This window comes from Antedon mediterranea, chromosome 5, assembly GCF_964355755.1.
Source record: "Antedon mediterranea chromosome 5, ecAntMedi1.1, whole genome shotgun sequence".
Lineage (NCBI taxonomy): Eukaryota > Metazoa > Echinodermata > Crinoidea > Comatulida > Antedonidae > Antedon > Antedon mediterranea.
Window position 1 is genome coordinate 8,500,663 of NC_092674.1, and position 13,572 is coordinate 8,514,234.

The 13,572-nt window shown below is 34.7% G+C and overlaps 2 protein-coding genes across 4 annotated transcripts in view; both read left to right on the forward strand.

The window, feature by feature from the left end:
• LOC140048531 (uncharacterized) overlaps positions 1 to 3,188 on the forward strand; it is a 40,910-nt gene extending 37,722 nt beyond the window's left edge. For all 3 annotated transcript variants that reach the window (XM_072093270.1, XM_072093269.1, XM_072093271.1), the window contains 2 exons: positions 684 to 822; positions 1,298 to 3,188. In XM_072093270.1, coding sequence (XP_071949371.1) covers positions 684 to 822; positions 1,298 to 1,547 — 389 coding nt within the window. In that variant the 3' untranslated portion in view covers positions 1,548 to 3,188. The remainder of the gene's footprint in view (positions 1 to 683; positions 823 to 1,297) is intronic.
• Positions 3,189 to 4,312: 1,124 nt separating this feature from the next.
• LOC140049512 (uncharacterized) lies at positions 4,313 to 12,638 on the forward strand. Its single transcript, XM_072094408.1, has 8 exons — positions 4,313 to 4,471; positions 7,138 to 7,346; positions 8,585 to 8,775; positions 9,260 to 9,357; positions 9,522 to 9,561; positions 9,856 to 9,921; positions 10,600 to 11,093; positions 11,217 to 12,638. The coding sequence occupies exons 1-8, from the start codon at positions 4,357 to 4,359 to the stop codon at positions 12,521 to 12,523; spliced, it is 2,520 nt and encodes an 839-aa protein (XP_071950509.1). The 5' UTR covers positions 4,313 to 4,356; the 3' UTR covers positions 12,524 to 12,638.
• The last annotated feature ends 934 nt before the right edge of the window (positions 12,639 to 13,572 follow it).

Consider the following 13,572-nt stretch of genomic DNA (forward strand, 5'->3'; position numbering starts at 1 on the left):
ATGAAAAACACGACAAATAAATGAATAAAGTAATTTATGAACGTAAATAATTAATATAATAAGGACTATCCATATATACCGTAAAACCTCGAAAAGAAGCCCATGGGCTTCTTTTTTTAATGCTCTTGATGGGCTTCTTTTCGAGATGGGCTTCTTTTCGAGATGGACTTCTTTTCGAGAGTACTTTTGCAAACTGTAGAGGGGGGCTTCTTTTCGAAATGAATGCTGTAAATTTTGTGAATTTCTACTACAATAATGTGACTTTTGAGACATTTTTTCAACCATGAAATTATGTTTAATATACCAATTAAAAAACAATATAAAAAGCAAAAAAACAGTCCTATGATTCAAATACAATAATTTCGTCATCATCTCAATACAGGATGAGTAGTCTGTCTCGAAATGAAGCTCATACTATCTTGAAAAGAAGACCAGGAGGCTTCATTTCGAGATGGGCTTCTTTTCGAGAGTACTTTTGCAAACTGTAGAGGGGGTCTTCTTTTCGAGATGGGCTTCTTTTCGAGGTTTAAGCCCATGGGCTTCTTTTCGAGGTTTTACGGTATTACTACTAATTATATAACTTGGACGCACCTTTATCATCAAAGTGTGCCACTGTTGTAAAAGTGAAGTTTCTAATAAATTATTATTATCATTATATTAACTATTAATAATTTATTTCACAGATGACACAACCGATAGTTGTTATAACATATTTGAAGACATTCCAGGACCAGATAGTGATACAGAAGATGATTTTGAAATTGAGCTGAGTGATTCGCCACATTTAAATACGTTCAACCTCCAGGTGGATAAAACCAAAGGGTACGTTAAGTTTTTGTGTCACGCGTACACGTACATTTTGTGTCATGCACTAGAACACAACGCAACGTAACGCAGCGCGACGTATCGACGCAAAGTGATGCATTGCGTAATCGCAAGTGGGAACCGACGACGCACGCAGGTGGGGGCAAACACAATGATTGGAAGGGCATTTTCTTACGTTGCGTAGATTGCGTTACGTTGCGTCGCAAGTGAGAACCAAGCCCTAGCAAAGCGCGCCGTGTGTAACCTCATGCTATGTGAAATACTGTATTTTATTGAACTTCCGATTTGCGAAGAACTAGTTGCGTCATGATAATTCACTGTGCGCATGCGTCAACTTTTCGCAAGCAAAAATTCCTAGTCTCCAACCCCTTTGTCGTATCAGGGAATAAGAAAGTGTACTTTCCTAACGTCCGGGCGCTAAGATAGTTTTGAATATGCCTATTATTTATTTTACCAAACATTTTTCTCACAGGCCTCTCAACTGGTGCCTATTAGTAGATGTTTGTCAAACGGTCAGCATCCCTCGTGAACAATTCGAGACTGTTCATCCTACAATTGAGATAGTGTGCGTAGATGGAGAAGAACTTATACAATCAGTTTGTCATAGTCAGATAATGACGTCATCTGTTGATCAAGTGAATGCAAAAGACCAAATTGAAATTGTTGAGTTAAATGACGACGTAAGGAAACTCCTTGATGTTGAGACTATGGGCATAAAATAAAAGGAATTACGACCCGGTTCAAGTTTACGTCAAGACGTGTGTAACCTTTGCGGCTCAGGGATCGTCTTGTAATCGTTATTTCATACATTCCAAAAAGATGCAAGGTTTTGATTTATTGAATATTTAATGTGGAATAATATTTTTGATTGGTGGATTTGTAATGATTTTAAGTAACAGCTAATTGATAGATGATTCAAACAGTGGAACAGTGATGTTGTTTTAATTATTCGTTTACGGTATTGTATTACGGAACATCTACCCGATTCTCGGCAGTGTCGGAATACCGATAAAACTGGAGAATCTTGTGAGACGAATTGATAGTCGATTGAATAAAGTAAAACATTGTTTAATGGGATTATGACGGATTAAGACATTACGGTACCAAATGACATTAACCAAATTCCCGGCAGCGTCGGAATACCGATACAACTTCCGAAACTTATCAGACAAATGAAACAAAGAAAGTGAAACACTTACGTCTTATATTATTCGTAAAGCTTGGTTCCCACTAGAACGTAACGCAAGGACGTAAACGCAACGCAAGCGTTTTAACCAATGACAAGCGAAGTTATAGACAGTTAGCAATCACAAGCGAATAAGCCATCGCTTGTGATTGGTCAATTCATTTGCGTTGCGTTACGTCCTTGCGTTGCATCGCTAGTGGGAACCACGCTTTAAGCCCTGATCGTGCAATTTCCGAATATCAACATTAACCAAATTCCCGGCAGCGTCGGAATACCCATAAACTTCCGATTCTTATTCGCAGTAGGCCTACGTTTATTCACAGAGAAGGAAATAAATATATGGTCCGTAATTTTTTTTTAACGACTTTGAGCCATGGTCGAGCGTACGTCAATGATACGAATGCGTTTTGTAGCGGGAACATCTATGTTTACGCGTTGTGTTTACGTCAGCACATCACTGGTAACGCAAACACTTATTTCGTCTGAATTTTGCGTGTCTGAAAAATGACCACAAAACAAATAACTTGCTTCTGTATTTCAATACAGGGCCATATATATTTCACTGGTTCATACTAATCATTCTGGACGTATATGTGTACACGTCACGTAATGACTCGCATGTGGTGTTTTTATTTAACCCGGTTTTTATTTCTCTATATTCATAAAAATGAAAAATTGATAAACAGTTTTTTACGTATGTTATGTTTTACTTGATTTTTAGAATATGTTGATGTTGAGTTTATTGTTTATTTCAATATAAATTTGAAAATATGTTTTGTTCTTATTTAATGCAGTATTTTAGCCTAATCATATTTTAAAGTTCTGTTATTACAACTCAGTTAGTTTTATAAAGGTTGCAGAATCGGTCTGAATGTACCGTACCTTTTCACTGTCCCATATTTTATTGGAACGTGTTTGCGTCCTATATTTATTGGAACGCGTTTATGGTATGACGGACCTATAAGTCATGGCGGACATTTAGGCCTACTATTATCGCTTAGTGGAACATTACCTTGAATCTGGGACTGTACGTTTGTTGTGTACATTTTTTTGTTGTTGCCAAAGCGTTTAAAAGAAGTTGCGTTAGTGTTTGTATTTAAATGAAGAAAAGAAACGTTGAAATTTATATGCAGTTTTGTACAGTTAGTTTCGAATAAATTTATTTTCCTGAATATTATGTACTGTTGTAGGCCTCTGTGTTTTATTTTTATTTCAGAGTGTTTTGTTGTGGACAAGCGGCGTTTTATTTTGACGATCCCTCCCATCGGGGAAGAATTACACACTCTAACCTTCTCCCAAGCAAAGCTGTGACATTATTTTCGCTAGCGAGTAAGCATATGTGCAATTTCTCCTCGCGTGTTTGTGTTTTTGTAAATTTTCTTTTTTGTAGGCCTATATTTTTTATAGATTCTTGAATTTTGCACCTTTATATTTTATACAGTATTTGTAAATTTTTAGATTTTTGTCCTTTTGATGTGTACATTATCATGTTAATATTGTTTTAATTCAGCCTTGTGCTGCGATTACGATATATTGAATAAATAAATAAATAATATATTATTAGGCCTAATGGGCCTACTTGTATGGCCTAATCGGGAGGTGCAATTTTTTTTTTATAAATAGGCCTTATTTTTAGCCTATTGAATCCATGGATCACGTTTGATAACGGGGTTAAGTAGCGTCGGGTCCGCAATATTTACATAAACTGTCTGTCTTTTTATCACATGAATACCCAGAGTTTAAACTCTTACGCGAGAGACCGACCGAACATACATTGCATTGATGAATTTTAAGTAGGCCCATACAATGACTAAATCCCGTCCAATTAAGGTATTTACAATTTGCCAATTGTCAAGTTGCGAAATAAAAAGAGCGTATTGTTGTAGTTGACAAGAAATGGGTCATTCGTTGACATACTTCGCAGACGTGAATGAGTAAGATTGCATGCTTCGGTTAAGTACAGTATAGCGTTTACAGTTGCTACGCAACAGGTTTTAACGCAGGTAATGTTCCGCGAGAACTATTTTTTCCATGTTTTTTGAACAATAAAAAAAACCTATTTGAACCCTGTTAAATTTAGAAAATTTTCTCGCTCAATTTATTAAAGTTGTTGATGAAATATTAATTATATTCTTCGGTTTCTTTATAAATAATTTTAATCCAATACTTATCGCGTATTGTTTTTCTGCTAAATAAAAAAATTGTGAGGTCTTCTTCTTCTTATCGTGTATGATGGCGCTAGTAAAACATCAGCGAAAGTTTTTGTTTACTTTTTGTAACTTGTTGTGTGGATGGTGTGGTGGTCGTGTTGTGTGTGAAGAGATGACATTTCCACTTGTGAAATTATGACAAATCGTCCTAAAAGTGGTAAGCTTACAACCCGGAATTTAAAGTTTTTAAATTTATCGTGCAATGAAAGGGGTTATTCAAGAGAAGAACGACCACATGGAGGATACAAAGGTGGGTATTTATTTTGGCCTACTCTATACATTATCCTCTAGGCTACTAGAGGCTAGGCTAGGCCGAGGCTAGGACTTAGGCCTAGAGGCTAGGCCTACTTAGAATAGGCGATTGGCGGCGGCCCCTTACAACTAACTAGGCTAGTCAGTCTTCCTACCTACACAGGCACAGTAGGGCTAGGTACTGTGAACTATTACTGTACATTGCAATTTTGTTGTGATTGACGTTTAATAATAATAGAATAGAATAATAGAAGTTCATTGAAAAATGTTAATTATAATTAACGAAGGATTAAATACAGCTGATTATTCATAGCAGGTGTGCCTAGGCTAGGCCTACCTTATGGAAAGATTTTTTAATTAAATAAACTGGATCGGCCATAGTGTTAATAGTATAGTAAAACTAAAAGTAGGCCTAGGCCTAGTTGGAAGAGGAATACAGCCAGTATCAATAATTTTTCTAAATAATTTTGAAATAAATTTTATTCATGGTTTTTATCGACAATGTAATATATTATGAGCAAAAAGTATTTGGCAAACTCATTTTCATTTCTGATCTTTCAATAATCTATCTCAAGTTTGAAGGTAAACAACAAAGAACTGTCATTCAAGGGATAATGCCAATAACTGTATATTATCAGTATTAATACTAATAGTAGATATGGTAATAGGAATCATATTGGTTATGCTTTTAATGTTCAGTTTGGTCATACAATCAGTTCTGTAGGCCTGTATCTTGTTTCCCCAACCCCAAATTGTTTTAAAATACAATGTAATCAAAGTTTACAATCTGCCACTGGATCAATCTCAAACAATTGATATAGGTCTAATTTTTGAAAAAATTAACAAATTAATCTTAAAGTAGAACATTTATAATAACATTAACATGAAATGGTATTATTGAATTAAAGTGTTTTATATGCTGCAAGGCCAATTTAACTTACTTCATTGTATTATGTTGTCAATAGACCAGTTAAGTTCTTTCATTATTTACAGAATCAATATTTACCTTGTGGCTTTATAAATATTTTATAGATAACTTTAATGGGTGTTATTCTTATAGTTTGTCGTGTTTTTGAAAGCCTCATGGTTAATCATAGTATAATTTAGTTATACAAATATTGACCTGTTACAGTAGTCTTGAAGGCTACTGTTTAAATTACTCAGCCAATGGTAATAATAATAAATAACAAAATATATATATATAATAAATAATAAACTTTATGCACAGACTTTCAGTAAGGCTGATGTCGAGATTGAAGATATCACACAAATGTGTAATGATGAACTGATATCTAAATTAAATAATATTTTAGCTGATGAATCTCATATTCTCAACAATACTGTAAGTTAGTAGTTACCAGATCTGGAAGATTGACAACAATTCCAGTTAAAACAAATAGACATAAATTTTCATTCTTACCTAACACTATTAGACTACAAAACAACGAGTTCCAAAGATAGGTCATTAGGTCTTTTGTATTTTAAATTGCTTGATCTGTTGTTAAGTTCCATGTTGATCATGAATGTAAATATTGATTTCGATCCAAGTCGGCCCTAAACCGTCTCGGACAAAGTCTATTAAAGTATATTAATTAATTAATGTGGACGAGTTGACCCATTAGTTTTTGGTCGAGTTGACGTGAGGCCGAGTTGACTTGAGGCCGAGTTGAATTGAGGCCGAGTTGACTTGGGGCCGACTTGACGTGGGACCGACTTGACTTTGGCCGAGACGGTTTGGGGCCGACTTGACCTGCACCCTAAATGATTATATGTGTATTGTTTTGCTTGTGTTTTTCTGCCAGGAACCACAACAACAATAAGTATATTAAAATGTTTGCCGCCTTTTGCCACACCTTGCAAAAAAAGCTACAGTATTTGTTCCAATTGGAAATTGCCAAATTGATGAAATAAATAAATGAAAGCAGTGAATACAGTACTGGAGATGCATAGGCCATTGGCAAACATTGACTTATATTATTGTATCTTATTGTCCAAACAAATTTAAAGAAATGAGGCACTCTTCAGCTCTAAGGTCTTACAGCTCTTAGTAGGAGAATCAGAAAAAAACAGATTTAAACTGCATTAATTAGTTAATTAGTGAGTGAGTGGCCGAGCGGTTAAGACAGTGGAACCGTAATCACGTAGCCATAACATCGGCAGAGGTTCGAGGCTCACTCACTCCATGGTTCTGGTGGTAGAACGAGTCTTCTCGGATAAGGACTATAAACCGTAGGTCCAGTGTACACAACTTGCTCGTGTGCACTTTAAAGAACCTAGTACATCTTTCGAGACGAGTAGGGGGTTACCCCGGTGTATTAGTACATCACAGCCAGAGCCACTGATCACCAACTGGGCCCTCTGGGAGATCAGTCTTTGACTGAAGAGGTCACCCAGTATAAAGATAAAACAAACAAACAATTAACTGTATTTTTTTATTTTTGGTTCAAATTTATTGTAAAGCTCTGTCTACACTATGAAACATAAATGTGATGCGCCCATATATAGACATGATGATGTCATGTCACTACCAAATTTGAGCACATCGCACTTTTTTGTCATTAAACAAACTTCTTTAAAGAAATTAGTAAATCATAAGGTATTTTAACCTGAAAATTATGTGTTTATTGATTTCTTTTTTTGAAGTTTGTTTGAATAACTTTTCAGGCGTTTCTAGGCAGTACCCTTTGTCAGCGTTTGCATTTGATAAACCAGCTGATTACATGACAGGGGTAAAGAAAACTGTTGATGACCACTATGAGGTAGAGAAACAGAAGAAGTTAAATGCTCCAGCGTGGGTAGGCTGGGCTAACAAGGCCAGGAACCACACAGGTGAACAGGCATTGATTGTGCAGAAATACCTGGCTGGTAACAAGGTACTGTAGGTAATCTGAAAGTAGAGAAATTAGACAAGAGATGTCCAACTTCATTAAACATATCTCACACATCTCAACATCCAAAAAAAACTGTAGTACTATCAGTACAATGATTTGCATAATTTTTAAGTGTTTTCTAAAACACAGTCAATATAAATGTTATCTCTAGAATCGTTAAGGACGCAAACTTGAGTCTTCAAGTACTGTAATTATTCACACATCAATGTATAAGAGAGGTTTCGCAATCTTACGAATACGATAACGAAAACGGATACATCACGCACACGTATTCGTTTTCGTAAGCCATAAAAAAATCTGTTTCGCATGGCAACAAAATATTGAGGCGCGTCCAAAATATGACTGCGAAGGTACGTGTTGCTTGGTGCTTGACTGCCTAGGCCTGCGTAACATCAAAGCGAGTGAGGACTTTAAAAACTGCTATTTATCTAAATTGACCTGGCATTTTAATAAATTACTTTAGTAAATTACTTTCAATAAATCTATAATTATATTATAATCATGAATCATTCCTAATTCAAATGCAAAATGTGCAAAATAGATCAAAAACTATACTCGTTTTGTAGTTACGAATATGACTGGTGATCAGCTCAAAAGTTTCACAAATGTATGACGTATCCGTTTTCGTTATCGTATTCGTAAGGTTGCGAAACCTCTCTATAGCCTCGCTGGAAAACTCCTGAAGTAGATCGCAGTGTTTATTCATTCATGTCTATCATCAGTAATTTTACCAGCTTTACTGAGTATCCAAAGATGCATACATTTTAGAATGAATTAGTGATACTTTAAGCTCTGTCTACACTATCAAACTAGTTTGACAAAAAATGTGCCCAAATATGGTAGTGATACTGTATGCACAAATATGGTAGTGATATGCACAAATATGGTAGTGATATGCACAAATATGGTAGTGATATAATGTCATCGTGTTCATATCACTTTTTTTTTGTCACATAAAGTTTGATAGTGTAGTGTGTGCTTTAAACTACAATATAAAGTTTGATAGTGTAGTGTGTGCTTTAAACTACAATTTCATAAATTGTAACATTAACATATTGCATCTGTAATGTACTGTACAACAGTTTTTTCAAAGCTTTTTTCCATGACAGTTGACTGACTTTATTCGAAATTCTTATAAAAATATTTTATTAAAAAAAAGTTTTACATCATTTTGTTAAGTTTATAAATTATTGCATTTTTTAATTCATATTATTTTGTAGCTTGAACAAGCAAAAGGGACTGTGCCATCATATACGGAAAAAGTGAAAGAAAGGTGTAATAGCACCCCCAATGACCCAGACAAAATGCTTGTCAAGTCCAACAGTATGCACCAGTATTTGACATCAACTGACCGATATGGAGAATCGGCAGAATTAGTGGATATCACGCTTGGACGACCAACAAGAGCAAGGTATATATACAGTTGATTGTTTTAAGCGCTGTCTGCACTATCAAACTAGTCAAAAATCGTGTGATTTGCCCAAATATGGTGGTGATATGCCTAAATATGGTAGTGGTCTGACATCATCATGTCCATATATGGGCACATCACATTTTTTTGTCAAATAAAGCTTGATAATATAGACAGAGCTTTAAAGTGTGAGATTTATTTTCTAGTCTGGTTTATCATTTTTCCAGAGTACCTCGAGCACAGAGGTCTACCAATCTGTCGACAAAATATCACTAGGCTATCTCTAAATCTTGGTTCCCACTAGAACGTGACGAAAGTGCAATGCATGTTGACCAATGACGAGCAACAGTTTGAAAAATATAACTTTTGTGATTGGTCGCATTACTTGCGTTACTTGCGTCCTAGTGGGAAATAAGCTTAAGAGGAACCATGGATGAACATACTGTTTCTGTATCTATACTGAATATTAACTTTACTTTGATAGTTTGCTGCGTATACACCATCGATCCCAGTCTGCTCCTCAGGTTAGGGCACCAGTTGAGAATAAAATGTCCCTGCATCGCCAACAGATGATGGCAATAAGTATGTTTTGGTATTTTATTATTGTTATTGTGATGTTAAATATTGATAGAGTACTGCTAAGAAAAATTTGAACTAATGCTTAAAGTAATTATTTGTTTAATTATTATTTTTATGGGATTACCAATAATAGTTGTTTAATAATAAATATGTATTATTCATTTCAGAAAAGGGGGACAAGCACAGGACAGTAGATGTTCCAAAGAAGTGAGTAGTTATTTCTACATGTGAAATGAATATATAATAAATGATAGAAAGAGTTAGAAAGGTAATATGATGGCAAGTGGCAGGGTTTTTTGAGTGAAATGGATGTCATGGGATTTTCCCTTTTTATTAAGCTAGTTTACTTAAGTTTTTATGGAGATGAAATTAATAAGAAGTTTCTTGTTTGAGACAGTGATCTCAATTTATTAAATCCTAATCCTAAATTATTTATATTTTACTATACTACATTATTGTTCATTAAAGTAAACTTGTTGATTTATTAATTTTGTTTTTCAGCTTGCAACCAATTACCCAGAACGGTGAAAGTATATATGAATTCCTTGTAGGAGCTAGGTATAACAGGTGAGAACAGCCCTTTTGAGACTCCTCCAAATCCTGTGTCTTTTTGAATAAACAACAAGAAAAACATTGCGATTTCCTAGTGCATATTTAATTGTTGCAATATTGTTGTTTTAATCTACCAAGCAAAGTGAATTTCCATTTTTATGGACAAATAAAATTTCTTGAATCCTTGTAGGAGCTAGGTATAACAGGTGAGAACAGCCCTTTTGAAACTCCTCTAAATCCTGTGTCTTTTTGAATAAACAACAAGAAAAACATTGCGATTTCCTAGTGCATATTTAATTGTTGCAATATTGTTGTTTTAATCTACCAAGCAAAGTGAATTTCCATTTTTATGGACAAATAAAATTTCTTGAATCCTTGTAGGAGCTAGGTATAACAGGTGAGAACAGCCCTTTTGAAACTCCTCTAAATCCTGTGTCTTTTTGAATAAACAACAAGAAAAACATTACGATTTCCTAGTGCATATTTAATTGTTGCAATATTGTTGTTTTAATCTACCAAGCAAAGTGAATTTCCATTTTTATGGACAAATAAAATTTCTTGAATCTTTAATTAATTAATTAATTCCCAGCATCACCGAGTGGTTTGGAGTTTCTCTGTTAGCTGTCAAATTACATACAATATATAAAACAGTTTTAATTTCTAACACTGCCTTTTTTTATGTTTATATTGTAGATCATATTGTGCAGATTCAACATGTATGTCAAAGTTAGGCCTCTATGTCTCCAGAGATGACCCACTTCGCTGCTTTCTCCATCGACCGTTTCAGACTACCCCAGAAGATTCCAATTTCCCTAAACAGCAGCATTGTGAAGAAGCATCACCACCTTTGAAAACCAAGTTTGCTTGGGAGAAGAATGAAACTGCATTAACCTCTGGTCGATCTACACCTAGGTCCTTTTCCAGTGCTAGGTCAACTCCTCGTGAAGATACTCCTAGAAACCGTGGTGCCAACAAGATGCAGAAAGAGAAAAGTTCCCATGACCATGGTGAGCCATACTGTGTCATGTGCTATGGCGGAATGCCAAAACGTGGGGTTTTGAAGAAGAATACTTCTAGAAAATTACAGAAAGATGAACATGAATGCACTGACCATTCAAACCAGGATGAGCAATGGAAAAGAAGTTACATAAATATTTTGGAACAAAACTACCATTTAAACATAATGGGTGAGTTTTATTGTTTTTTAGTGGTAAATGTATAATTTATCTCACTTTTGGACATATTTTCTTGATATGTATGTATCTTGTATTATGTTATGAGTGCTTTATGCATTATATTTTGTTTATCAGGAACTAGAGTTGGAATTTGCCATACAAAGCCGTCTCCTGCAAGAGGTAATCTTCATCATTCATCGTCATCTACCCACTACCGACAAAACAAGAAGGCAAACCGACCATATGTCAACAACAACCACTACTCAGTCCGTTGTGGATCATCTTATAGTGAATCAAAGCCAGACAGTGGGTTAAGTAGTAGATTTGGCAGTGAAATCCATGTTGGCATGCCAGTGATGGAGACATCTGGAGAAGGTGATTTGGTAAAGGTTTCCTCAAGAAATGAAACCTGTACTTGCAAGGTTAGCTTTGTCAAAGAAGCTAATAAGAAGACTTCTGCTTGCCAGAAAAATGATCAAAATTGTGCACCAATTACAACAACAGCCAATGATGGTAAATATACAGATCTTCGCATTGATGGAAATGGAAAAGCTATTGATAGTAGAACAAAACAAAATGATCAAACTGATGGTGCCATTAGTAGTGTGTCAACTGAGAAAAGTGGAACTGAAAATGTAGTAGAAAGTGAACAAAAGAACCATCAAAAAGTTATTTCGCTTTCTGACAACCAACCATTAAGGGATGGAGATCCAGAAGATCAAAATTTTAGAAAGTCAAAAAATGATATTACAAACAATATTGTTACTGAAAACGTACCACAAAATGATGGAGATTTTCTGAAACAAAATGATGGAGAACCAGAAGGTGAAAAACCAACAATAAAAGTTAGCGTGGAAATAAAAATAGTGGATGTCTGTATGAAAGGAAAGGACAGTAAAATATCTGATGTTTTAGAAAACCTACCTAACAGTGGAGAAGCAGAAGACAGTTTAGCTGAACAGACTAAGAATGGAAAGCAATCAGCAGATGGTTGTGTAAAAGGCGTTCCCGTAGAAGAGAACATGGTCCTGAACAACAACAAAAGCACATCAGTGAGTGGAGCAGCAGAAGTCAGTTTAGCTGAACAGGCTAAAAATGGAAACCACTCAGCAGATGGTTGTGTAAAAAACACTCCTGTAGAAGAGAATAAGGTTCTATATGACAAACACCTACCAGTAAACAGTGGTGAAGTAGATGTCAGTTTAGCTGAACAGGCTAAAAATGGAAACCACTCAGCAGATGATTATGTAAAAAACACTACTCCTGTAGAAGAGAATAAGGTTCTACATGACAAAAGCCTATCAGTAAACAATGGAGAAGCAGACGAAAGTTTAGTTGAACAGGCTAAAAATGGAAAGCAATCAGCAGATGGTTGTGTAAAAAACACTCCTGTAAAAGAGAATAAGGTTCTGAACAAATTAAAAGATAGTGGAGTAAGTTAATTTGGAGCACTGTTACTTTAGAATTAACACTACGCAATGAAACTGATGGATATATTGATGTACTTTGCAAACTGAATTGGATTAAGTATTTTAAAACATTAAATTTAAAGTTTAATTTTTGTTTGTTGCTTGCTTTCTCATTCCGGTGTTGCCACTAATTACAGGTAGTGAATGTGTGTGACATTATCGAAAACATATATGAGCATTTTGTAAATATATATTTTACCTTGTTTTCTTTTAAAACCAAAGTTTATTAATTTTGTAAAATAGAGATGAATTGTGCAAGTTTATAGAAACCTTCAAACTCTCGTGCTTTCAATTCCTTTTATGCGATTTTAATTACTTTGTTTTATAACTACTAAATGTTTGGGTTTTTGTTGGTTTTTTCATTAGTATATTGATACGCCAAAAGAATTTGTGACGTAGGCCTATTTGTAAAAATCTTTCAATCGAGTACTGTGTATTGTGTTTAAAGAATTATGTGGTTTTTCTTTTACTTTTGTTTATAATTAGCCCAAACTCACTAATGTCGAACAAAATATTATAATCTCACATGTACTGGTACTCTTTCGGTGCTATGATAATGTGGATTTGACAAAGTAAACAACGTGATCTTAGGAAACACGCATCCCATAAGCATGGACTATATTATTCGTTTTTGCTTTCAAAAATATTGATTTTGAACTTTGCTTGCAATGTACTGTAAATGTGCAATCTATATTGTTAGAAGCATTTTTATTTTATATAATTATTTGTATAATGCTATGAATGTTAATTTCTCTTATATAATTCGAATATATAATTTCTATAGATTTACAAAGATTTTTTTTTTATAGTAGTGTGATCAAATGTACCGTACTGCTGTTTTGTAAATAGTTTTGAAAATATTTAATAAATATTCTGTATATAGGCTACTTTACTAAATTTTAGTAGAAATCTATGCTATGTAGGATGCTAATAAACAAAGAACCCACCTACACATGCGTGTAAGACCAGTATGCAACTCTTAAGCGTAGTTCCCACTAGAACGTAACGCAGCGACGTATTGA

Coding starts and splice junctions, on each gene's coding strand:
- LOC140049512 (XM_072094408.1), top strand. CDS start 4,357: ATGACAAATCGTCCTAAAAGTGGTAAGCTTACAACCCGGAATTTAAAG. Junction 7,347..8,584: donor AATACCTGGCTGGTAACAAG/GTACTGTAGGTA, acceptor ATTATTTTGTAG/CTTGAACAAGCAAAAGGGAC. Junction 9,358..9,521: donor CCAACAGATGATGGCAATAA/GTATGTTTTGGT, acceptor TATTCATTTCAG/AAAAGGGGGACAAGCACAGG.